The sequence below is a fragment of the Camelus bactrianus genome, chromosome 2 (genome assembly GCF_048773025.1).
Source record: "Camelus bactrianus isolate YW-2024 breed Bactrian camel chromosome 2, ASM4877302v1, whole genome shotgun sequence".
Lineage (NCBI taxonomy): Eukaryota > Metazoa > Chordata > Mammalia > Artiodactyla > Camelidae > Camelus > Camelus bactrianus.
In genome coordinates, this window is record NC_133540.1 from 118,742,720 (window position 1) to 118,770,124 (window position 27,405).

The 27,405-nt window shown below is 45.9% G+C and overlaps 1 protein-coding gene across 1 annotated transcript; it reads left to right on the forward strand.

Annotated features, from left to right (window-relative positions):
* LGI2 (leucine rich repeat LGI family member 2) lies at positions 1-26,544 on the forward strand. The gene is made up of 8 exons (XM_010963043.3): positions 1-428; positions 2,353-2,424; positions 4,024-4,095; positions 6,071-6,142; positions 11,174-11,245; positions 11,954-12,123; positions 18,257-18,421; positions 25,334-26,544. Exons 1-8 carry the CDS (start codon positions 226-228, stop codon positions 26,149-26,151), a joined length of 1,644 nt encoding a protein of 547 aa, XP_010961345.3. The 5' UTR covers positions 1-225; the 3' UTR covers positions 26,152-26,544.
* The last annotated feature ends 861 nt before the right edge of the window (positions 26,545-27,405 follow it).

A 27,405-nucleotide genomic window follows, 5' to 3' on the forward strand; every position in this document is an offset into this window, starting at 1 on the left:
CAGCCCGGGCGCGGGTGGGGGGGCGCCGAGTGGGGGCGGCGGCCAGCATGCTGCTCGGCTGCGGCTCGGCCTCCCACACCCGCGGCGCCCCAGTCCTCGCCAGCAGCGGCGGCGGTGGCGGAGCAGCGAGAGGCGCCCGCGTCTGCAGCGGCGCAGGGTCCGAGCGCGCGGCGCGGCGGCGGCGGCGGTGGGGGTCGCGGCCGGGGCGGGGACCGGGGACCCGGCATGGCGCTGCGGAGGGGCGGCGGCGGCGGCGGCGCTCCGGGGCTGCTGCTGCTGCTGCTGGGCGCCGCGTGCCTGATCCCGCCGAGCGCGCAGGTGAGGCGGCTGGCGCGCTGCCCTGCCACTTGCAGCTGTACGAAGGAGTCTATCATCTGCGTGGGCTCTTCCTGGGTGCCCAGGATCGTGCCGGGCGACATCAGCTCCTTGTGAGTGAGTGGGACCCCGGCAGCTCCCGCCGCGTGCTGCCCCACCCTGCGCTCGCCGCCGTCTGGGAGTTGCCTCTGGAGCTGGGACGGCGCGACCCTGACCCCTACTTCCCGGGCCCCGTTTCTCTGCGTTTGGGTTGGGGAGTGCTTTGGGACGTGGGTGGAGTCTCGGGCCCTGGGGAGGATGAGGGGAGCCCGAGACCCGGAGTCTGGGAAGCCAGAACAGTCCCTGTGGCACTGTTTCTCAAAGTCTGGCCCACGGGCCACCTACATCCAATCCACCTGGAGGAGCTTGTGCCAATGCAGGTTCCGGGGCCCGTGCTGAATGATGCAGGGTCTCTGGACTGGAGCCTTGGAGCCCGCATGTGGCATCCCCAGATGATTCTGGGGTGCATTAAAGTTTGAAAGGATGTGTACGGAGGGGGAGGTGGTTGTGTAGGGGCATATATGTGCAGCTGAGCGTGACTGGAGTAATTGCAGACAGGGGAGGAATAAGGCCTCGCTGTCCCACCTGAGGTCTGGGGCTGTGGTTTATACCACGGCCTCCTCCAGACCTGTCCACACTGCAGATTGGGGAGAACCTGGGAAAAGGCATGTAGCCTCTGGAAGTGGAGATGCCGCCCCATGTGGCCTGGAAGAGGGAAGCAGGAGGACTTGGCTGAGCGTTGGGGCATTTGGGGCGTCCAGCCCAAGTGGCCAAGTGCTGGAAATCTGCCTGACTTCTTGCCCTGAGTTCATATGGGCTTCTCACCCCACTCCCCACCACATGTTATGTTGGCTGTTTACTCAGCGCTGGAGGAATGCACAGGAAAGGGCTTCACATTATTTATGCACCTGCTAAGGGATGCTTTCAACCTGGCCTCACACAGCCACTCAAGCCACATGACCAGCTCTCATAATAGCTGTGGAAGGGGCTAGTGCGCTATATCATTACTGCGGGGAAATGCTTCCTGCTGAAACAATCCCTTGTTCCAGGCCAAGGTGCTGGGGTGATGCCCCTCAGTCATAGAGGCAGGGAATCCCCGGGGAGGATGGGGAGTTGCTCACACTCAGGGCACTTTCTCTTGTGCTGTCTTCCACCCCAGGCAGGGCTCTGGGGCCTAGACCCAGGAGTGAAGGGGATCCTGTTTGCATTTACAGGAATTCAGGGGAGTCTGGCTGGGCAAGAACAGAGGGACTGTTTGATTCCAAATATTGCTAAGTCGGGTGACATGGAGGATTCCAGAAATGAGAATTCCCCTGGTTAAATCCTTTAGACCAGCAGCTGTTTAACTGATCTGCATATGAACTGAAATAATGTATTGAGGTCCTACTGTGGCCAGAGAGGATCAGGGACCTGGTGGCTAAAACAATCAAGCTCCTTGTTCTGATTGACCATTAAACCTGGCAGCTGGCATTGCCTCCTACCACACATTCAAGTTCAGGTGTTTCTGAGTTTTCTCCCCAAGGCTTTCATGGTGCATTTAATCAGAAGTGCTCTGAGTGACTTTCAGAGATGTGCTCCCAAGGGAAATGCTTAATCCTACCCTGGAGTTGCGTTGGCCAACATTAATGCTGTGTCTACACAAACAGAATCATGGGCAGAGGTGAAGTAATTATCCATCTTCAGCTAGGGCCTCCCGTAGTTAAAGGAAAGGAAGGGAGGGGATTGATTTAAACTGGCTGAGATCTCATCTATGGAGAGAGCTAGACTGATGGTAAAGGTTTCTGTTATTTAGACCAGTTTTCATACTGATCCAGTTCACTGAATAATTGCTGGACTCGTCTCATTCTTACCCCTGAGAAGCCCCTGGCAGACTGTTTGAAACCTCATTCCCGAGTGGAGGAGTTTGAAGTACAGGTGAAGGATAGGGCCACTTGCCCATCCTGCCCGGCACTTCCAGAAAGCGACCTAGTCCTCATTTTGTTCCTCTCTTGCCTCTAGGAGCCTGGTAAATGGCACGTTCTCAGAAATCAAAGACCGAATGTTTTCCCACCTGCCTTCCCTGCAGCTGCTGTGAGTATGAGAAGTTCTCTCTGGAAATGGGGTTCCTGGAGGTACGGTTTTGGGAAGAGCCATCTCTGCCTCTTTGGTATCAGTCCTTCCTAAGATAGCCAAGCTCCACGAGGGAACTGTGGGTGGCTTTTCCTGTTAACTTGCCCCATCCTGTCCCCACCAAGCCTGAGTTCCAAGGCTCTTTGCTCAGTATCCTTTCCTTCTTTCAGCACATGTTTCCCTCATGGAGTTTATTGTAGATGCCACCGCCCATATCCAGCAACTGGAGACTCGACATGGTTACATCAAATCATGACCTGAATTTCACCCAAATGAGCCATTTCCCAAACACTTCACTTTAAAAGAGAACCTGTATTTTAAACTCTTAATGTTATCATGGAAATAGGAGTATTTCTACGTGACTGAGTATGTAAACTGTTGGGCAGCATACTATGCATTTATGTGCAAAATTTTATTTAATCATATCTTCCCTACGAGTAGGGTATTTTTCTTATAGATGAGAAAACAGGCTCAGGGAAGTTAAGTAACTTGCTCAAAATCACAGCCAGAACTCTAACCCAGGGCTCAAAGCCCACACTCATAACTGCTCCGCATCCCAGCTACTCTCGCCAAGTGTCCGTGTCATGCCTTGTAGCCCAGGTCAGTTACTGTTTCTTGATAAAAAACAAAGTCCTTAAAATGTAGTTTTCAAAAGCAAATCAGTGACAGGCAAAGTCATGAGTACTTAGCTCATTCTCTTTATTTGTATCAGTTTCTTAAATTTAAATGAGATCAAAATGAAAACAAGCCACGTACTTGGAACATACAGAGAGACACGGAGACGTGGGCTATGTTTGACCACTATTCATCCTACACCAACTTAAGGTTGATATTTTTGTCCTTGAAATGTTACTCATAATGTTATCCTTAGCATTTTAAAATCTGTAATTTCTTAGAAATTATGGTTCTATTAAAATATATTTTTCATATGCTAGGAATGGAATTTTAGGTATTTTACCAAATACCATACCTGGTGACTATATAGGTTGTATAAACTTTTACCAAATGGACTTAAATGATCTCTTTAAAAAACTGTGTGGTGATAAAGAGTCTTCTCAAGGTTCTTTTTATTATTTCCCATGGGGGTGTGTAATGGAAAGGGGCTTTGTTTTCTTTGTTTTGGGGTTTTTTTAATTTGTCTCAGCTTTGTGACTTTGATCAAGTCACCTAACTTCTCTGAACTCAAATTTCTCTAAAACTAGAGTTGGATTAGATCCTTTAGATCCCTCATCTCACGATTGCTTGTGCATCGTAGAGCACTCACTGGCTGTCGAGTTTTGCTGAGCATCAGGATGTTTTGAAATAACAACTCTGAGGTCATATTTGCTAAGACCCACAGGGAAGAAAGAATGGAGTAATGCAGGTGAACAGAAAATCTGGCCAAAGGGAATCGACTTGCCATTGTCCATCAGTGTCCATGAGTCAGGTTGTGCACCGGATGGGACAGTTTAAGGCTGAGAAGAACCCAAGTTGGCAACAGAAGAAGACAAAAGAAACAGTAGCTTCACTATGTGACTCAAATTTTATACTTCTGTACTGAATTCTGTCCTTTATTTTCAGATTGCTGAATTCTAACTCATTCACAGTCATCCGGGATGATGCTTTTGCTGGACTTTTCCACCTTGAATACCTGTAAGTTTGGTGCTTTGCCTATCTGCTGAGCATCTGGTATGTCAATGGAATGGCTATATCACTCTGCAAGTTGGAACAGCATCTCTTAGAGAGCTCAGGGGTGGAGAAAATGCAGAAAACCCCATTCTCTTTTCAGTGCTGACCTTTCATGGTTTACTTGTGTATAAACATGCTGGGACAGGAGGAGGTTGGAGACAAAGGGGGAAAAGGAAACAAAGAAGGAAAGATAGTCATTCATTCTCTGCTGACATTTAATTTGTAATGACGTAAGCACAATTGGAAATTGTATTGGATATTTTTACCTCTCAAAACTAGGCATGGATTTGCTGATCAACCAGAAATAAGGCTGAAGGATTCTGAGGGTTATTTATTTTTAAGAAAGTCTCCTTATTTGGGGACACAACTTTGTGGTTTTAATTCGGCTGTCCTATATCTCATTTGCAGTATCTCCTATGAGCTGCTGCTGAAGGTCTAATTTTTTTTCTCCTTTAAAAATAAAGGTTATTTTTCCCTTCTCAGATGTGCAGCTTCCACCGCCCCCAGCAATTAGCTTTGTCCTGGCTCTGATTTCTGCCTCTTCCCACTTTCTTATAGTCTTCCCCCACCGCGAAGTTCTTCCATCCTTGTCTTTTGTAACTTTGTAATAATATTAATCCTGCTATCAGATGGGATTCCCTTACTTAGCATTCAGAGCGATTTTTAAAGCCTGCCTCCGCTTTCTTATCTGAGGTTAACAGGTAGATGTTTGAATTCTAAACACGTCCTGGGTCTGAGAAAGCTCTCTGCTGACTTTATGTCCTCAGGAAAGATGTATCTGAAGGAATTCTTTCTCCAGAGGACACATAATACTTGTACTGTCATAACACTGGATAGTATAGGCACCCTGGGTAGGGTGGTAGGGCTGAAGGGCTGAGTCTAACTAGGTTCCACCAAAGCGCGTAAACAGCCGACGGAGGTGGTGAATGCAGAGCTGCCCATTCCCTCTTTCGAGCAGTTCACCTTCCTGTCAAAGTTATTGAGGAGAAAGTTCACTTATCAGTTTATACTGAAGTCTGTCGCTGAATAGACCCCCAATTAAAAAAATAAAACAGGGAGCAGATAATTCTCAGTGTAAGAATCAAGGACTGTTTAACCAGCCTATTACATCCTGTTACAAAGCATCTCCATTCGACTGTCTCATCCGAGACCCTCTTACATTTGATGAAATGTGATGCCGTAAACTAAAATTCAGTTCTCTGAGGCCCTACAGAAGAGTCATAGTGCACTCACTTCACATATTTCCCATGCCACATATTTAAAGCACGGCCAGAGTTATTATTGCCAGGTCCTGTGTGCAAGCCCTAAGACACAGAGGAAGAAGTCTGGCCCATGCTCAATTCCTTATACTTTCTATTTCTTAGTGGCCCGGACATCTTGAGAGCATCTCTGTCTGGTTATCCATTTGTTCAGAGATGACACTGTGTAGAACATGATGAACTCCAGCTTGCTAGGAACCAAGCTTAATGGAATTCTCCCTGGGCAGAGACTTTAATATGGAGATGTAAAACTATGGGCTCCCCTCGAGGGACTGTGATATGAACAGAAGTATTAATAGCCAGGCAGTGGGGAACGTAAGAAGCTTGGAGCGGGGAAGATGTCTGGAAGCCTTCCAGTCTTGCGGAATTTGAGAATTTCTCGCTGTGGTGTAGTGCTTTCTTACTTTTATTTTTCTCTCAAGATGTTTTTACCCGTGCTGCCAACTCTGACTGTGAAGACTTCCATGCTGCTTCTGGAAGGGGCGTGGAGCGTACACTGTGCACGTGCATCCTCGCACACACACCACTTCCACTTGGAATCGGGTGTAGCGGGACCTAGCCTTCAGAGATGAACTTCTGAAATTCATGCATGCTTTTAGATTTTATTCTGAAAGCACCTCGGTATCAGTTTTTTCAGAGATATTAAGCAGAGAAAATTCACGTGTTTCTGTTTTCCCTAGGTTCATTGAAGGGAACAAAATAGAAACCATTTCCAGAAATGCCTTTCGTGGCCTTCGTGACCTGACTCACCTGTAAGTCCTATGAAAAGTGTTGTAAGTCCTTTAATGTGTAGAGCAGGGGTCACTTCCTGGTGCCTCTCTCGTTCTTGACTGTTTTGTCCATTTGTAACATTCTCTGGGGGAAACTCATTTACAGGTTGCCTAGAAGATTTCTATATTGTTGATCAGACACCAGCCCATAGTGATTACTCACACACTCGGCTGTATTATCTTTTCCATCCTCCCAAATCACCACGTGGCCCTCATGACTGCACATGAAGTAAGCTGAGAGGGGCCTCTGTCCAGTGATGGACGAGGTGAGAAGGAAACAAACACAGATCACACACCTACTGTATGCCCGGCCCCGAGCTGAGTGCTTAGTGAGTCTTCTTTATCTTTCATGCTAATCTGTGAGTCCCCATTTTACAGATATGGGAACTGAGGCTTCATGACTTATTGAAGAATGTTGAATCAGGATCAAAATTAGGATGAAGTAGAATAGAGACATTTTTGTGGTTCCTCTAATTTGAATGCAAATAGCTTTTTCTTTTATGTTGGATTAATCTTCGGCTTAAGCTAAGCTCTCTGGGTTCTTTAATAGCTTTCTGGAGAAAAAAATTAAACAAATGGATTTGAATTGACATATCGAATGAAGTAAGCACACACACACACTTAGCAAATTTAGAAAACTGGAAAAAGTAGTAGCTGTGTTTATGAAAATGTGACCATAGTCATTGTCTCGGTAGGAGCAATTTATTAGCCAGGAACCAAGTTCCATTTGCGTGACGGATATTTTGTGTTTGAGTAGGATAACGTATCTCATCTCCATAGTCAGCTTGTCTGTGGTAAAAGGAAAATTGGGGAAATTGGAGAGCTTTGGATGGGAGTATTGGGCGGGGCGGGGGGGTAGAATCTCCAGTGTGTGTAACGTTGACTTATACAGCATCTAAAGAGATAATCATAATCATTCACACCAGTCCCTGAGAGAGGCAAAGGTGTCTGTCCACAGGCTCAGCGAGCACTTGATTCTGGAATCCTACCAATGGGAAGTCCTGCCTGAGTTACAGCTTGTAGAGTAAGGAGATGAGGGAACGGAAGTGGGGGTACAAACCTCTGCATCAGCATGGGGGTCCTGGAGAGCGGCTCACTCTTGTCGGCACTATTCCTCCAGGTTTTCTTTCCCTCCAGTAAAAGCCTTGATTGCTTTTTACAGATTCAACCTAGATGCCAAATCCCCATCTTCTTGTAAAGGGCTTTGAGTCGCACAGACTTCGGTTCAAATCTCAAAGCCTCTATTGGTTAATATTATTTAGCCTTTTTTGAGCCTCCCTTTTCTCATCCTTAAAAATGGAGATGGTTATACTGACCTCATAAAATTGCTGCACGTAGTGGGTTAATGCTTGTTTGCAACGCATCCAGCCCGCTATCCAGGGTAGATGATCAAGGTCTAGTTGGCATTGTTGTCATTGCAGTTGTTCACAACAGCAGCGTCACTCCCTCCCTCCCTCCTGCAGACGTCTCAGTTTTCTCTAAGGGCTGCCGCATAGCCTTGGCAGTTTGGGTGGCTAGACAGGGTGTGCTAGGAAGACAGCTGCGGGTGTCTGGAGAGGAGCAGCTGTGGCCAGACAAATCCGGCTCCCAGAAGTCAGGAATGAGGGGCTTTGTTTTTGAGCAAAGGCTCTGGGCAGATTATGAACCTAAAGCAAAGCTCCTGTGACTGGCTGAGTTTACCCAGATATCTGCTTTCATTTGACCGCTCGGCTGCGGGTCCCTGGTCTGAGAACAGGTGTGAACATGCAGGTGCTGTGCATGTCTGTTTGCATATCTTTGTACACGTGGGCCCTTGGGTGCATGGACTTCTCTGCATGTGTGTGCGTAATGCTTTGTGTGTGCATGTTTGTGTATTTGCACATACAACCACATGCTGTGTATTACCCATATGTGTGCTTAAGTGTAAGAGGTACCTCCTTGTCTGTGTGACACTCAGGGGGCACAGAGGGAACAAAGGAGTCCTCTGCTTGGGCCCAGAGCACATCTGACACGTTAGAGGCAATCTAGGTCTGTCCAGCTTGCATTACCATCCCATAGTCAAGCCTACGGGGCCCTCTCTCTCCAGCTCTCCAGCCTCATTTCCCTGCATGTCCTCACAACACTGGGCTCGCAGTGGGCCCCGAGCTCACCCACTTCATTCTGTTTCCGGTCCTTTCCCTTGCCCGGGATACGGTTTCGTCTCCCCACAATCTCCTGGAATCTGCCTTTTCCTTCATAGTCCAGATTAAATTCTATCTTCTCCCTGGAGACACTCCTGATCTCCCCTCCGTCCGTCTAGCAGCCTTCCCAGTTGACTCCACACAACCTTTGCTGTAGACCCTGGCCATATTGGCTGGGGTTTCACGGATGTTAGTTTTATCTCCCCAGCTGTGTTGAAAGCCCCTGAGGGCAGGGCCCATGTGGATCTTCCATTAGGTCTGCTCTTACCCCATCATCTCGCTCAGGGCTAAGCCGGCACGACATTCTTTCTGATTCATTGGCTGTCTGGTGGGTTTCATAAACTGGATTTCCCACATATACTCTTCTTCAGGGCAAGTCTTGAGACTTTTAAAGTTGACTCCTCTAGGCCGGAGATGTACGGAGTAATGAAAGCATTTAATACACTGTTTAAAGAGTGAATTGATCCTCCCACCCCACCCCATCCCCCCTTCTGTAAATTTCTAAGCAAAGAGAACACATCACCTCTCAAAGTTCATGCCTTTGCTCAAAGGAGTCGCTGTCTGGAATTTGCTTGTTTAAGTATCTGATTTTTGTCTCTTTATGAACTTTTCCAACACCTACAGACTCGCATTCATATGTAAAGAAACATAGATCAGGTTTCAGAGCTCTGAAGGAGCAGTGCCAATCTGTAACTAAAATCTAGGGCATTTGTTTTCCAGCAGTCTCGTGAAGCCCAAGGGACAGGTTGCTGTTAAGTAGTTTTCGAAGTAAGTGCCGTGAATTTGTAGACAAAAATGAAGTGGAAAGTGAGATGTTATGCATTGAGTGTGAGGGCGGTGGATAGTCCATCTAAATAATTCAGCTTTCTGAAATCCAAATGGAACACTTGGAACAGTTGCTACATATTCTGCTTTTTTTTGGCCTTGACCATTCCGTGTATGCTTATCATTTCAATAGAATAGATTAAAATTCACTAAAAAGTATTAGCTAAACTGTTAACCTTTAATTAGCTAAAAATTATACTTTACTTTCCAGAACGAGTAACCCTCAACCAGAAAAAAAAATCAAAACAAACATCTCCTTTTTAAATTTCAAAAAGCTACTTCTAGAGAATGTTCAATTGGATTACAATCTGTAATCTATACTCTCAGTCTGTAGTTATGATTTCAATCTATAGTCTGTTCAGCCTGTTTTCCAACATCTTTAAAAATGGACCAATTTAGGAAAGAAAGATAAAAATAATACATAAAATTATATTTTAATCCATTTGTGGTTACCTGGATGAGAAGGGGTTTAATTCAGAAACTGTAGTTCCTCCTCATATTCTGTTGGTATCGTGCAGCAAGAATGTTTGGATTAAAAATGGGCACAAAGCTTTCTCCCCTAGCTGACTCTACGGAGGAACTCCCCTTCATCCCTGCTTCTGGGATGGGTAATTATAATGCTACAAAAGAGTAATTTCATTCTTTCATTTTTAAAGAGGTTGGTGGTGAATTGTCTACATGCTGATTATCATTTATAGGTTTTGTTGTTTGTACTCAAATGTGTAAAAAACAAAAGTCAGCATCAGGTTTTTGGCCGACTCACCTCAGGGCATGGCACGCAGGGGAAATCAGATTTGATGTACGGGGTTTCAATGCCTACCCTCTTTCTGCGTCAACAGCCCAGCACGGTGGAAATCCATCTTCAGCAGGATGATGACAGGGCACTGCATGATCCTGAATCATCAGAGAAAGACTTGATGATGTCTGTTCAAGTCTACTTCCTGGAGATGGGGAGTAGATTAGGATATTTTAGACAAATCTTTAACACCAAGAGCAAAAATGCAAAATGGTTTCTGGTCAACCTTCATTAATGAGAAAATGAAATTGGTCACAATCAATCATTCCCTAAACATGGTTGTTCGCTGAGATTATATATTATCATTAGGGTTAGAGCTGAGATTCTTTATGAAAGAGTATTCACTGAGTCCTTTTTTATACTCCTAAGTAATAAAATTCACTTAGATGGACCATTAGGGAACTTCTTCGGACGAGACTATACATCCGCCTTTTATCATCCTCATTTTAGTGCTTAAATCATTCATTCAGAAAGACTGACTGAGTACCCACTATGTGCCAAGCACTGCTCTAGACGCAAGGCATACAGATGTGGACAGACAAAAATCTCTGTCCTCATGTTGCTTACAAATCGGGAGAATACACAGCCAGTAAACAAATAGGTCGTGAGTGTATACTGTATGCTTAGTGACAGTGGTACAATGAAGAGCAACAGAGTAAGGAAGGGAGTTGTGTAGAGGTGAGGGAAGGTGGTGACAGTTGAGGGCAGATCTAAAGGAGGTGATGGATGAACCACGGGGATATCTAGAATGCAAGAGCGTTTAGGCAGATGAACACCAAGTTCAGAGACCTTGAGCTGGGAGTGTGCCTAGCCTTTCAGTGGAACAGCAGAGGAACCCATGGGGCACTCTGAGTAGTCAGAGATTCCGTCCCACAGTGGCGATGGAGGTAACTAAACAATGGAGGTCTTGGGTGCCATCAAAGGGATTTTGACTTTTATTCCGAGAAAGGTGAGATGCCATCTGAGGTTTAATAAATGTATATCAAGCACTTAATAAATGCTTATTTTAAAAAACAGAACAAAAACATACATTGTGCACTCCAGCATCTATCATGTTATTTTTGTATAACTCAGTTCATTTATCTCAGCATCGATGACCAAAACCATAAATTGAAATTCCTTGTGCTGAAGAAGTTGAGAGTTCTGTTTTAAATCACTTAATTTATTTAAGGGACTTCAGAGTGACAGGGCATGAAGATAATAACCGCATTAAAATGTGACTTCTTGTTCTAGTTCTTTGGCCAATAACCACATAAAAGCACTCCCGAGGGATGTCTTCAGTGATTTAGACTCTCTGATTGAACTGTAAGTAATGAAAATTAAGTTTATGTGTCCTTGTCTTTACATCCCTTCTCCTCCTATACTGTGTTTTTCTTTAACATTGCAGCTAAAAATCTATGACAACATAGAAAATACTGGGAAACAGCATATAGTTTGTACTATGTTCGATTTTGCCGTTTTGGAACATACTTAGTAGCATCAGGCCAGTGGTAATTCGGCACGCTTGAGGGGGAGGTCTCCTTTCTCCCAGAGACCCACAGCGTATCCAGCTGTTTTACCTTTCAGCGTTTGTCATTTCTTCCTGGGCAAAGTTTAACAAGATCTTAACATTTCAGTTGTGTTCTTTGTCAAAGCTCTCTTCCTGTAATGTCCTGTTTTTACTTGTGAGAACCTGTGCTGGGGGGGAGGGGTGCCACCTTCTGCCGCCCCTCCCCCATTTCCAGCACGGCATGCTGACAATTTCAAGAGGATCTGGAGAAATGCTGCTATGTCAACACCAAGCACTCTCTGTGTGCTATACGGTTAAAATTGTGGTCACTGAAAAGCGTTAGGTAAAGTCAGTGATAAGTGCAAGACGTCAAATGCATTAAATACAATTTTTAAAAAATTCCATTTTTGGGCATTATTAAATATGTCAGGATGTTAAGAATTCTGGAGTTTCATGTTACTGTCAAAATGTTTCTGACATGTCTTTTTTTCTGTGTATGTGTTTGTTTTGTTTTATTTTCTTAGAGATTTAAGGGGCAATAAGTTCGAATGTGACTGCAAAGCCAAGTGGTTGTATCTGTGGTTGAAGATGACAAATTCCACCGTGTCTGATGTCCTGTGTATCGGTCCACCGGAATATCAGGAAAAGAAGCTGAATGACGTGACCAGCTTCGACTATGAATGCACAACTACAGGTATTCAGAACCTCTAGCATTGAAGTCTGATATTTAGAATAATCCCAGGGGCTTGGGGTATAGCTCAGTGGTAAAGCATATGTTTAGCATGCTTGAGGTCCTGGGTTCAATCCCCAGTACCTCCATAAAAAAAAAAATCCTTTGTCTTTTTTTAGATTGTCAACGACATGAGGGTAAAAGTTGTGTATAAAAATTATTTTAGGGGAAATTTAATTGATGTGGCGAGGAAAATTTCTCAGTGGTTTGGGAAGATTTTTGTTAACTGCACTGGCTTTAACTTTGATTCTTTTTGATTCTTTACAAAATTCAAATTTCTCTAAAGATTTTTTTTTAAAGGCCAAAAGTATAAACTAGTGAGTTTGGCATGAGAACATTTTCATGTCATCCTGGGCTTCATGGAAAGACAGTGAGGAGAAACCTAAATCATTGTTCTCTTGAATGAATAATATGAAAGTTATTGAACATTTAACTGATAACTTGTTGAACATTTAACTAATAATTTAAAATCTATAAATTGCTTTTATAGTTCCATGTAACATGAGAAAGCTAGGTAAGTCATAACAAATGACAAAGTAGAAATACATGTTAACAACTAGTTGTCAAAAGGGAAAACTTACATTGGGGAAAAAAATGTAAAGAAAGTTTGATTTTGTTTTCCACAGCCTGCCTCAGGCTTCAGTTTATACATTTTTCAGGTTACAAGATAAAATTATAATGCTAACTGCCTCTGATGTCAGATCTTGTAGAGAGCAGGTGAGTGTCTCCATGTGAAAGGCTTAGGTGGAGTTCCTACAGCTTCTCAGGCCAGATTTTAAAGGAGAGTGGATCAATCCACAGTACGAAACCTGCTTACCAGACTTAGAAAAATAAACATTCAGGCTGAGAGCTGATATCTACAAAGCCTCAGGGCAGGTCAGTAGAAGCCACAGGAATGAGAACTCAGAAAATAGTTACAGAAACTCAAAAGACAAAAAAACTCCAAGAACAAAGTATCACATTTAGGCTAGTCCCACTGCTACCCCCAGAACAAATAAACATCCACAAAGTAAAGATTATTTCTGGGGATCTCTGGTAAATGAGGGGCCCTACAAGTTCTGCTCTTTTTTTGGGAGGAAACCTGCGGTCTTACGGACATGCCCTTGTCTTTCATCCCTGGACAGGGACTTACTCAGCTGTGTAATTGGCAGGTGCCCTTTAACCAGCTGAGGCCACTGAGGGGTTATGTACTGTACTGTAGAGCAGTGCAATAAATCAGAGGTCACGGTCAATGACGTTTGCACCAAAAGATGGCATTCAAAGCCGCGCTGTATGAAATGCGAAACCACAGCTCGCTGGGGCTCCTCTCTGCCTCTTCTCGTTTTTTTGGAGAGTTCCCCAAAGCCCAGACTGAAGTGAGCAGCTTTTCCTTTGTTCTATTCAGACCTGGCCTTAGTGTGTGAAAACTTTGCCAATCTCAGAGAAAGATGGCTTGGGTCTAAGGGCCCTTGGGAGCTAGGAACCTGTCCTAAGCCCAGAACCTCTGAGGCAGCGTGAGCCCCTCAGCACATTTTGGGCATTCTCTTCTACGTAACTAACCTTTGCTAACAAGCTTCCTGCTAAAATTTACAAAGTCAGCACCTCTCCCTGGTAACAGCGAGATGATGATTCTGGCTTTACTATTGTTTTATCCCTGTAAGACTCATGGACAAATGAGCTCTTACAGTTTCTTCCATCATGAAAAAATGGTGCCACCAAGTTGTGACCCACCCCCAAATATTGTCCCTGCCTTGTAAGAGCTAGGTCAATAAATTGTGAGTTTGGGGTGTTCCTGCCTTCTGCTCAGATCAAGCCTCATCCTCTGGTGCTTTATTTAAGGCCGGGAGGGAAATGTGTGAGGATGGATGGAAGTTGGAAAGCCAAGTCTGAGAGTCATTGTACCATGACCGAGTTCTCACGCGAGATTTGGGAAGGAGCACATTTTCTTAGCTCAGGGTTTTAGGAAAAGAGTACATTCTTCAGGTAGAATGTACTACCTTCTCACCTTGTTCTTCCCAGGGCGAAGGAGGTACTATTACCATCCTGCTCCTCAGCGCAGGGGTATAATTAACACCACAAAGCCACCCTGGACGGTTTCAGCACTCCAGATTAATCACAGCCCTTCCATAACCCACTGATTCAAGTCTATTTTTAACCACCTCAGAAATCCCTGTTACCTACTCATGATTCCCCATGTTAGGTGGATAATTCACTAAATTCCTCAGAGGGAGTGAATTTTGCATCCTAATTGTCCCGTTAGCTTCCCTGTTTCAGGGCTGATGAAAATGCAAAGAGAAATAACGCATTAATATGCAGTTTCTCTCCCAATAGGATCAGCATCATGTATAATTTATTTTCTGCAAGTGCTATAAATAGCTGTGTAAAAATCTGTTGATTCCAGCGGGAGCAAGGCCTAAATTGTAAGAGTCCCACTGACATCATGAACTTAATCCAATGTGAATGGAGGTGGCAGGGCTTTTCTGCAGAGAAGGCCATTAATACTTTAACACTAGTAAATTGATGTCATATCAATATGTGCATTGTCTGAGATCTTTCCACAGTGAATGTGCTTTGGCCGTTTGTGAAAGATAACTTACAACGGGGTTGGGGGAAGATGTTTAATTTCCTTGAGTCCCTGCCCCCACTCACACAAACACACATTCATCAATCATATTGTTTCTTCTTTCCCTTCTTTTCTTCCTCCCTACTCTTCCTTCTCCCTTTTTTGGGGGCGAGAGGGGGTAGGCAAGGGAGGTGAAAGGTCTCCTATTAAGAATTAGGTTTATCATTTAAATGATTTAACAGTCTGTGCTGTACCAGATAGTCAGTATATAGAGAATATTATGAAGACAACGTTTAGGGGAAATAAATGAAAATAGCACCATTAAAGGCAAGATCTGTAAAATGCTCTCTGTCTGGGCAGCTCTCTTTCATTCTGGGATTTTTAAATACAAAACAAACTTTTTGGCCTGCACTCTAAACGACCTACGTTTTTAAGCTAAGGAATGTTTGTGTTCGTGAGAATTCAAAGTGCAGCCGGAGACTAGTGAGAACCAGCAGATGGGGTCGCAGACATCCCAGGAGTGTTTGGAGCCTTGGGAGACTTGGATGAGACAAGGCCGCTGGAGATGTGAGAGGGGTTTATAGCCTTCTTGGCTGTAACTAGACGAACACAGCTGTATTCTCTGGTCCTCGCCCGTTGCAGAAAAGGAAGGAGACAGTGCCTGCTCGCATTTCCCTTTTTCCATTTCCCTACACGTGAACATGGAAACCTCTCGTCCCCCGAGTGCATTCTGAGTTCCACACTAGGGCTGCCAGTGCCTGCAGGAGAGAACTAAGGGGGGGTTTCAGTTTTCAGTCTTTGATCCAGCCACGCTGGATTGGGGGGGGGTACTTGATGGAGGAGGGGGAGCGGGGAGCCATTCTGACTCTCCCCTAAGTCTTCAGGCAGGCAGCCTCATACTGTCACTGTTAGGGAGTAGGTCAGGCTCCAGAGGGATGAGCCTAGATGAGGCTGTGCAGCAACACTTACTCTTACTTAGTCTCGACAGCAACCTTCTGAGATAGACGTTACCCGTATCCTTTTACTCCTGGGGACCCCGAGGCTCAAGTGTCTTGCCTGCGGTCCTGGAGCTGCAGGTGCCGGCAGGGTAGCCGCCAGTCTTTTTCACCCGCCCCCGCTCTTCAGGCGGCACCGCGCCCCGCAGTGGGGGGAGGGGACCTCCTCCACTCTTGCCGCCTGTCCCTGCTGTCCTTGGCCACTTCTTGCTGTCGGGTGCAGAGGCAGCCTCCTCTTTGCTTCTCCCTCTTCTCCCTGCACCTGCCAGCCTCATTCATTCAGCCCTCGTCCTCCCCCCACCCACAGTCTTTAGAGTGCGCAGAGGGCGCGGCCAGCCCTGCCCCTGCCGCGCACATCAAGCCAGCAAGGATTTATGAAGCAGCTCCTGTCCACTCAGCCTGAGAGGGCACCTCCAAAAGGAGCATGTATTGAGCATGCACCTTGTGCTGGGCACCGTTCCACATGAGTATGAGTCATGATATATGACAAGGAAACTGAGGCAGAGAGAGAGTTTGGGTAACCTTTCCAAGGTCACTCAGCAGAAAGGCAGAGTCAAAGCTTCAGCATTTTATCTCAGATGCCATTAAAATGGACACTCCCTCAAGAGACAGCCCGGTGATGGCGAGGACAGCGGAGGGGACTGTCCTTTCTTGGACCTTAATAACATGTTTATCAAGTGCCTGCTGTGTGCTGAACCCTGAGGTTGGCATGTCCACCAGCGTGACCCAATCTGTCCCCGCCGTCGAGCTTGGGTGGTAGGTATCGTTGCCCCAAGTTGTGGATAAGTGAATGGAGGCCCTGTCAGAGCAAGTGCACAGCACCCAGGGTCACCAGCACAGGAAGTGGTCTCAGGTGGTCTGACTCTAGGCGCAGCGTTCTTTCCAGTGCCTCACCCGCCCTCCCTCCTCAGCCCTGCCCCCTCTCCTGCCCCCTGACCGTCACCTGCTCTTCCCACGCCGGCACCTTGCCTCCCACCTCAACACCTGCTCCGTTGCTCTGCCCCCTTTCTTGCCTCTAGTCCTTTTGCACTGGTCCTCCTTGCTCACTACTGGGTGGCCTCACTACCCTTTAATGGCTTTCTCATTTAACATCTTTTATGAGTCTTCTGAGTCCGTTATTTCTTGAGTGGTTGCTGTGGGCTTGTGTCATGGGGTCTCTGAGAAGTGTAGAACCCAGGCCCTTCCTTAGGAAGCCCTGGGTTCAGGAGACATACCACACTGGCTGTGTGGCTATGGTCGGGCATGCACCCTCTCTGAGATCCAGCTTCTGGCTCTGTAAAATGACTCTGGGCTCTAAGATCTCCCCCATTTCTCCAGATCTGACTCTGATGCAGCTGTGTTGGAGATTCAGTCATTGTGAATAATCAGATGTAAACAACAGAGCCTGGTTATGAGTCCAGTGAGTTAGGAGGAGCACCGTGATTGGACCAGCCAGGGAAGTTCTGCAGAGGAGTTGGGGCTCGAGAGGGCATGGATAAGGATTGGGTGGTGAAGAGGTGGGCAAAGCCAGGATTTTCTCATAGGAACAAATTTCCTAAGCTAGATGTCAGCCATCATTTTACCCTGGGCGCCTTTAGCCTGCCAAGAAGCAGTGCATACTGAAAGATCTCTGGCCAAAGAAATAACTTACCTTAAACTTTATTAGTGTTATGTTTCTTTTTTTTTTAAACTTCTTTCTTTATTGGTTCTCCAGCTATCCCACACACTAACTAGTCTTGCATCCAAGGGCATGCTAACCCTGTTCCTTGATAAAATTGTATGTTCCCTCCGAAGACGTCATACAGTGAGTCATTGTAGCTCAGGGGAGCAATACGGATGGCAGGTATCGACTTACCACTAAATGTAAGAGCAGGATGCATGCTCAAGTAGGACGGCTTCTAGGTTGCTTGAAAATCTAATAGATCTCTTGTAACTGTTTGTTTAGCTGCAGAACTCTGTCCCGATCCCAGGCACAGCCAGTACTTAACGGTGCTATGAGTCCAGGAACCAGTAAACATACTTAGGTTAACTGTCCTGCACTGTGGGCTTTATAAACCTCTGAGACCTTATCAGAGAGTTTTGATGTGGTTTGCAAAAGTGCAGCATGCCCTTTGGGAAGTTTATTTTTAGTTTTCTTTACTCCTGGGGCTATTCTGAGAGAGCTAAAAATACAGCGTTTCTCCAACGAATTTGACCATCGCAGCCCTATTTCACAGAGTAATTTTCATGCTAGTTTCAGGAATGTCGCTCTGCAGCATCTTTTCTGTCCTGTCTTTTTGAAAGCCAGGTCTCACCAAATTTGTTCAAAACTTTGAGATCCTCTAGCCAAACTTGTGAACTATTTATCTCAAAGAAGCTATATTGGCAGCTGTGCATTCAGTCTGCAAATGCCATGCAAGCCAAAACCCTCTGGAATCTCCCAGAGTGAGATGTGCTGTGATGTGTGTTGCTTCTCTCCTGTCCTCCCCCCGCCCCAGTCCTCTTTGGAACTGATGAGAGGGGAGGTAGAAGGGGAATGGTGGGCCGTAATTCCCACAAGAGATCTCACTGAGACTTGTTTTTTTTAAACACCCATTCCCAGATTTTGTTGTTCATCAGACTTTGCCCTACCAGTCGGTTTCGGTGGATACGTTCAACTCCAAGAATGATGTGTACGTGGCCATCGCTCAACCCAGCATGGAGAACTGCATGGTGCTGGAGTGGGACCACATCGAGATGAATTTCCGGAGCTATGACAATATTACAGGTGTGTTGTGGCTTTGATTGGTTGTACTGACCTCACGTCAGCGTGGCCTAAAGCCTGGGAGTGAAAAACGTTCTCTGTCACACTGGGAGGGAGCTTGGCTCTCTGGCTTGGTCCGATTTGGGAACACATTCCAACCCACCCTCATCTCTTCGACTTTTTCTGGACATGGTCAGTTATTGGTGAGAACGGAAGCCTCGGGTGGTGATTCTGTTTGTCGTAGGTGGTCCTTTTGTAAAGAGGGTGATGGATGGCCTGTGGTGGGAAGTGTTTTCCCACTAATTGTTAAGAAGTCGCCCCCAGAATCCCTGGATCTTGAGCAGTTATGGTAGTCTAAGACTGCACCAGCTTTTCAGCAGCTAAATGATTCCTTTGACTTTTGCTAAGCTGTTAACTAATATGCTAATATGCACATGGGCTCATGTACACACATGCACACACACATGGATACAAACGCGCACACGGATACACACGCACACACACACACATTCTGTAGCTGTTTCTACTGCCCCCTTGCCAGGTCCTATGATCGCTGCTTCCTCTTAGTAAGTACACACAAAATAACACTTCTTTCAGTGCTATCAGGGGATCCCAGTGTCTTATCTCTTCTAAAAAGGGACTGTCTACTTGCTTCTTAAATAAGTGGATAAAGTCAGAATAATCTTTCAAAGACTCCCCATTTATCGAAGTGCCATCTGATTATAATACTGACTTTGCAGACAGTGTCGCATGGCCTGTTACCCCATGAGAGGGTTTCCTTTAGTAATTGCTGGTCCTGTTCGAGCAGCATCTTGCTGCCGCAGCAAGAAGTGTATCTGGGTAGAATTCCCAAATCTGGAGGCTCCTAGGAACCTCTCAAGCACAAAGCAGAGCTGAGAATGAGCCTGGCCTTGCAGCATGGAGAGGTCTCTGAGATGTACGTGAGAGAGGGACTCGCTGTCCACGTGTATTTTTGCTGCCCTCTTGTCTCCGACTTTGAAGATGGATGAGGGTGGGGTGAGCCGGCCCCTGAGCCTCCTTTCCTCCCCTCCATGGGAGGAGGTAAGGCACTGGTTGGTCTCACTGGAACTCACAACAGCTGTTCGAGGTGTTACTCCGGGCTCCCTGCCCATAGGTAGAGGACAGATGCCCTCTGTTCAAGAGAGAGGTGGTGTCTAGACTATAAAGAGCTCAGGTTGTGAAAACCTGTGAAAGTGGATTCTACTCCTGACTTCGCCATCTGCTAGGAAAGTAGCTGCGGCCTTTGAGGCTCGGTTTTTCTGTCTGTAAAATGGGTAGGAGATGTACCTCCCATGGATGTTGCGAGGACTCTAGGAGGGCCAGGCACAGAGCAGGCAGTTCTTAATGTTGCTTCCTTCTCATCTTTACAAGTGAAGAGATGGAGGCGCGAGCGTGTTGAATCACACCACTGTGACTTCCAAGGTGGAGCCCAGGGTCCGTCACAGCTGCATCCCACCCCCTCCCTCTCCTAGGTTGGCCTTGGTAGGAGAGAATAGTACTGCCCTCCGCCTGCCCTTGCCACACGCTGCAGCTGGTCACACCCCCAGATTCATCAAGTAATTCATTCATTCATTCATTCACTGAGATTCATGAGCACTCACCCTGAGCCAGACACAGTCTAGGCCCTGAGGTCAGCAGTGAACAAGCCTGATAAAAACCTCCATTTTCAAGGAGTTTATATTATGATGGGAGAGAGAGAAAGACAATCAAAAGACAGATAATTGTAATACACACAGCACATTAGAAAGTAGTGTGTTTAGAAGAGAAAAGAAGATGGGGAAGGAAGATTGGAAGTGCTGGGCAGGGGAGGATTGAAATTTTAGGCAGAGTGTCTGGTGAAGGCTGCATCAAGAAGGTATTGTTTGAATAAAACCTGTAGGGCATGAGGGCTTGATGCACATGGAGAGCGGGCAGGAAGAGCGTTCCAGACAGAGGGAAGAGTGAGTGCAGAGGTCCAGAGGCAGGAGGGTATTGTTCCTGTTTGATAAATATCCAGGTGGCTGGTTGGCTTGGACAGAATGATCCAGGGGGAGCTGCAGGAGACAAAGTCAGAGAGGCAAGAGGGCTGATCATGGGGGCCTGGCGGGTCCCACCAAGGGCTTGGGCTCTTACCCAGGTCACAGAAGGTTTGGGGGAGAGGTCAGCCAGGCTGCCCGAAAGATGCAGGTTGTGTCCAGCTGCCGGGTTGGGAGTGGGCTGTGTGTAAGGAGAGGACAAATGTGCAATCAGAGCAAGTAGCTGAATGGCTATTGCAAGAATTCAGGCGAGGGCTGGCGGCCTGGACCTGGCGGAGGCTGCAGAGCTGGTGGGTAGGAAGTGGTCAGTGAGGCCAGAGTGGGAGTGGCTGGAGCCAGAGCCAGGCTGGACCTTGTTGGTTTCCATGGATTCCTCAGCTTCTCAGTCCTGAAGTCCAAATCTTCTGAGAAGTGAGCAGCTGGACATGAAACCTACTGGGCTCCTCTTCACAGCCAAGCCCCAGAAATGAGCTACAGAAGTGTGATAGTTAAGCTTATGAATGCCAGCATCACACTGGTTTTTCATAAAACTGGCTCTAGATCTTTCTAGCTGGTGACCTTGGACAGGTTTTGTTTTTGTTTTTGTTTTTTTAATGGAGGTACTGGGGATTGAACCCGGGACCTCGTGCATGCTAGGCACATGCTCTGCCACTGAGCTATACCCCTTCCCCACAACCTTGAACAAGTTTCAATTTTCATGAGCCCCTGTCATTGGTAAAATGGGAATTTCATGAATATTGGGCCCATGGAACTTTAACTGAGCAGAGTATGTAACACTTATCATGGTGCCTGGCATATAGTAAATACTCAGCAAGTGTTGGGATATCAGTTTGGGATAAAAACAGATATTTGATTATCATTCCTTGCTACCACCATTAAGGAAAGCCCTCAACTTCAGATCCTTTACTCTTCTTAATTCATGAAAACACATAGCACCCTGTCTCAGGGTCCCAGCACACCTTGCCAAATATATATTGTCAATTTCCTGTCACTTACTGATTTTTTTTTTATCACATCTTACAATTCAACCAGCTCACTTTCTTTTATTTCTCCCTTCACCTGAGTCTCCAGGCTCCAATGCGGTCTCCTCCAGGAAGCATTCCTTGATGACCTAATTGGAATGAAATATCTGTCTGCTGCCTAAATACATGAATTTCTGTTAAATACAAATCACATTTGCTGCCACAAAACTTTTCACATAGAGGAAGACAACTCACATTTATGTACTCAGTAATTTATAAGCCACTTCTTATGTCAATCTCACGACAACCTCATAACATGTGTACTATTGTCTCTATTTTATGTTGAAAGAAATAGGAGCATCTCCTCTTCCCCCATAGACCATAACCCTTTGACTTCAATGAAAACTTCTGCACAACCTTCATAAGCATAGGAATTCCAGGAGCAGCAGGGACTGGCCTGTGGGAGGCAGGGGAAGAAGTTGGGAGAATGGCTGGAAGGAGTGGGACCAGCTGGAATTCAGCCTGGTGTGAAGGAATGCCCCCGCAGCTCAGGTGCTAGGCAGATGACAGATGGATAAGCAAGGGCCCAGCCTTGAACCAGACCAAGATAGATGTGGACCGCTCCCCACTCATAGGGCCATGCTTGCCTCGTTTATCATCTTGTTTGATCACAGGGCGATCCCAGAGTCAGCAAGGGCTGGGCAGGATTTGCTCCATCCTTGCCCAGCACGTCGGGGGCTCCAAGGAATGAGAGAGGCACCTGTTTCCTCTTTGGTGGCCCTGCTGAGGATCGTACAAAAGGGTCATCCATCTTCTAGTGGGAGAGGGGTACCCAGGGTCATAATCACCCCAAAGATTTGCTCCTCACATCTTCTCCTTTTTTCTCTCTCTGTCTCCTCTCAGCTTCCCTATTTTTGGTTAATTATGTTTGCCTTTTGATTTCTGCTCCCTAAGTATGTTACAGCATCTCTCTTTCTAGATTAAAGCACACTCAGACACAGACAGGCACACACACAAGAAGATTCCTGCTGCTACTGCCAACTCTGTTGATTAAAGGTGTTTACCTGGACAGAGGTGTTCCAGAGCATCTCCAGGAAAGAAATTCCTTCTGTCTCACACGTTCCCTCGGCTGAGATAAGCAGAGCTGGAGGACACTTCTGAGTAGCAGGGACCTCCACGGCCAGGGACTCGGGAAGGGGATGAGGATCATGCACCTCAGTGAGTGTTGGCAGGTGGAAGTCAGTGCAGTTTCTGGAGAGCAGTTAGATAGTTTAAACCCAGAAGAAGCCTTAAAAATGTGTACAACATCCTCCCTGCAATCTCTATGTTTAAGAACACTGCCAGACGGTTTTCAAAAAAAGATTTCTCTACAGGGAAGCATATTACTTACAATAATGAAAAACTGGAAATAACTGCAATGTCCAACAGTAGGGGATTAGTTAAATAAAATATGGTGCATCCATGCAATGGAACCACATAGTGTTAAAAAATCAAGTTGTAGAAGATACAGTAGTATGGGGAAATGTTCACAACATAGTGGTCAAGGGAAAAGAGTGGATTATCAAAATCCCATGTATACTATAAACCCAAATCTATTTTTAAAATGCATTTAAGTATGTGCAGAAATTGGCAATTTAAAAAATCAGAACATTAAGTGTTATTTCAGCATTTGAAGTTCAAGTGGTTTTTATTTTCTTCTCTGTACTTTTTTGTACGTTTGTGGTGGAGTGTAGACTGGATCTAGATTACCTGGACTTGGATCCCAGGTTCCACCACATTGTAGCTGTGTGACCCTGTATAAGTTACTTAACTTCTCTGTGCCTCAGCTTTACCCTTTACAAAATGGGGATCATGATGATGTTAACAATAGTACCAGCCCCATAAGGTTGTTGTAAGGATTCAGTGACTAAATGCATGTAAAATGCTTAATATAGGGACTTTATAAGTGTTACTTATTATTATTTTAAAATTTTGCTTTGATTAACATTGAAAACTTTTATACTCAGAAGAAAAATCGCAATAATTAGTTTTAAACAAAGGAGAGGAAACAGGTTCTTGCAAGAAAGCCAAAGTAGTGAAAAAGAAAAGTAAATCCCACCCTAAAAACCACCCGCCGTCCGTCTGTTCCACGCCCTCCACCGCCCACGCCCAGTTCACACCAAGGACAGAAATTGGGTAATTACCCTTGTAATTTACAGACCAAATTCACTTTGGTCCAAATTGCCTAGAAAATTAGGTGAAAGAAAGAACTTTTAATCGAATAACCTAGATGGAGGGTCAATGTGCTGAGAGGTGGGTGGCCCTATTGCTTGCTGGCTGGAATGAGGGGGTTAGCGGAGGGTCTGGAGGTCTGGGTGCAGACGGAGAGGATGGTGGGAGGTGGCCCAAACAGGAGAGTCATACCTGGAAACGTTCCCCCTTTCCCTGCAAAGTTCTGGTTTTGTGCTGCCGGAGCTAGATCATTCAGGTCATTGCTCATCTACAGGTACTCCCGCAGAGGCTGCTATGGGCCATCGCTAAAGGGCTGGGGCTTTTGATTATCAAGACAGTTGCTTCAATTATCCAATGACGATAGCTACTAATTATTGACCACTTCCTGTGTGTGCAAGCTCTGTACTAAAAGCACTGACCGTGGAATTTCTCCCTTAGTCTGTACAGTGGTTCTGTAAGGCCAGTGCTGGCAGCATCTTCAGTCTCATTTGATAGTGCAGGAGCCTGAGCACAGAGAGCTGAGATCACTGGCACAGGGTCAGAAAACTTGTAAGTCCATGGGGTCTAGAGTCACAGGGTTTAACACTCATCTATTCGGCCTCCACTCAACTTTTGGCTCCAGAAATCAGAAAAGATCTTATGTCATCAAGGGCCCTCATTACATTTTTTTTGTTCCTGCCTCTGAGCCCCAACTCCTAGCTTTTTACCCCACAAGAGAAGAAACCCATTTAAGTGCCTCATTCTGCCTTCTGGACTTGGGAATAGCGTGCAGACATTCACTTGATGTGTTGGTGAATTTCCTGAATTCTGAGTCTCCCGCTAAAGACACCAGAGGCCCATGTGACCAACACTTACCTATTTTGATGGAAGTACATTTTTTTTAATTTAATTTAATTTGTAAATTATTTTTTAATATTTTTATTGAAGTATGGTCAGTTTACACTGTTGTGTCAATGTCTGGTGTACAGCACAATGCTTCAGTCACATAGGAACAGACATACATTTGTTTTCATATTCTTTTTCACCATAAGTTACCAAAAGATATTGAATATAGTTCCCTGTGCTATTAAAACTGTTTTTTTAATTGTGGGGAAACATACATAACATAAATTTACCATCTTCAGTGCATTTAAGTGTACAGCTCAGTACATGCGCATTACTGTACAACCAATCTCTAGAACTCTTCATCTTGAAAAGCCAAAATTCTGTACCCATTAAACTCTAATTCCCATTCTCCCCTCCTCTCCAGCCCTGGCAACGACCCCTCTACTGTCTATCTCTAGAATCTGACTCCTCCAGCTACCTCTTATAAGTGGCATCATACACTATTTGTCTTTTGTGACTGGCTTATTTCACTTAGCATAATGTCTTCAACATTCACCCAGGATGCAGCATGTGTCAAAATGTCCTTCCTTTTTAAGGCTGAACAGTATTCCACTGTGTGTATCTACCCCATTTGTGTATCCATTCATTCGTCAACGGACACAGCTTGTTTCTACCTTTTGGCTTTTATGAATAATGCTGCTATCAACGCGGTGTACAAATACCCCCTCAAGAGCCTACTCTCAGTGCTTTGGGTATAGACCCAGAAGCGGAATTGCTGGATGGTGCAATCATCCCGTGGTTCACTTTCTGGAGGACTGGCACAGTGTTCTTCCAGTTTCACGCTGGGCAAGCGTTTTTCCCGGTGGCAGCCCTAACCCCCTCTCCTTTCTTTTGGAGCACAGGTCAGTCCATCGTGGGCTGTAAGGCCATCCTCATCGACGACCAGGTCTTCGTGGTGGTGGCCCAGCTCTTTGGTGGCTCTCACATTTACAGATACGATGAGAGCTGGACCAAGTTTGTCAAATTCCAAGACATAGAAGTCTCCCGCATCTCCAAGCCCAACGACATCGAGCTGTTTCAGATCGAGGACGAGACATTCTTTGTCATCGCCGACAGCTCCAAAGCCGGCCTGTCCACCGTTTATAAGTGGAACAGCAAAGGCTTCTACTCGTACCAGTCGCTGCACGAGTGGTTCCGGGACACAGATGCGGAGTTTGTGGACATAGATGGAAAGTCACACCTGATCCTGTCCAGCCGCTCCCAGGTCCCCATCATCCTCCAGTGGAATAAGAGCTCTAAGAAGTTTGTCCCCCATAGTGACATCCCCAACATGGAGGACGTGCTGGCCGTGAAGAGCTTTAGGATGCAGAACACCCTCTACCTTTCCCTCACCCGCTTCATCGGGGACTCCAGGGTCATGAGGTGGAACAGTAAACAGTTTGTGGAGATCCAGGCTCTTCCGTCCCGGGGGGCCATGACCCTGCAGCCCTTTTCCTTTAAAGATAATCACTACCTGGCCCTGGGGAGTGACTATACGTTCTCCCAGATCTACCAGTGGGATAAAGAGAAACAGCTCTTCAAAAAATTTAAGGAGATTTATGTGCAGGCGCCTCGTTCCTTCACAGCCGTCTCCACTGACAGGAGAGATTTCTTTTTCGCATCCAGTTTCAAAGGGAAAACAAAGATTTTTGAACACATAGTGGTTGACTTAAGTTTGTGAAGGTGTGCTTGGTGAATTTAAAAGACACGCAGCTTTACCTTTTAAAAGAGAGGACTGAGGTGGGGTGGGGCGGGGTAGGGGGAGAAAAAAGAAGCCAGGTTCACAGTGCTGACGTTAAAAATGCACTGGGGAAGTAGTTAGAGGTTTTCAAACTTTTAGAACTCATATTTTAATCAGGGATTGCATTTGTTGGCTAACTGCATGACACATCCATTCTGCCACGTAAAAAGTCATCTTAAAACCTGTAATTGCTAAGAGCACAGCATTGACTCTTACCATCTAGGGAAGTAACGTGCTTTTATTTTTTTTTTCTTTTAATGAGGAAGAAGAAAATCGGATAAGATAGGATAGCTCTTATGATGAAATGATAATAATAAAAAAAGACCAAACATACTATGGGCCCTTCTCATTCCGTTTTAGTAGTCTTTTTAATAAGAACTCTTAAAGCCAAAGTCAGCTGAAAAGATTTGCTGCTGATTACTTTAAAAATCTGCTAATACTCAGCAATGCTATTTTGAGCCATCCCAGATTCCCGAATCCCCCCTAAGAGCCCAGCCTCGGCTGTTTCACCGGCTCATATGGATGTCCATCCCGGGTGTGTTAACAAAATAACTTCTGACATTGCTTCCTTCGCTACAAAGAAAATGTTCTGCTGACACATGTCTAGGCCCGGGGCTGGGCTGTGGGCCAGGAGTGTGACACAGTCATCCTCTCCTCTTGTGGTTGAAAGCTGACCCCCACGGTGGCCGGAGCAACAGTGCTTGTTTGATGCTCTGTGCGACTCATCGGCTTCACTGGACCTGTCCTTTGAGCCTGTGGGTAACCAGCAGACAGGCCAAAGACAGAGCGGTGCTTTTTATTCTGTCCTTTAAAGCAACAGAACAGGTATTTCCATCTGATGAGCATTCGGTAGTTTTTGAAGTAGGATTTTGTGGAGTCAAAGAGGACTTTACACAAGTCCTGATGTTCTTTGAAACCTAGAGACAGCTCGTTGATTGATGCATGTCGTTGCCCTCTGGGCAACTTAATATTTCAAGTAATTGAATACCAGCCTGCCCACCTAGCCACCTGCCCACCTGCCTACCTCCCTCCTCGTGTCACAGTCCTACTTTGTTGACTGGCTGACGTTGCTGCTGCCAGTGCAGTCCTTCCAAAGGTGCTGCAGCCCCGAATTGCAGAACCCAGGGTCCTCATGAAGGCAGTGCGCCTCCTCCTCCCGGCACGCTAGCAGAGGAAACCCACACCCTCTCAAGG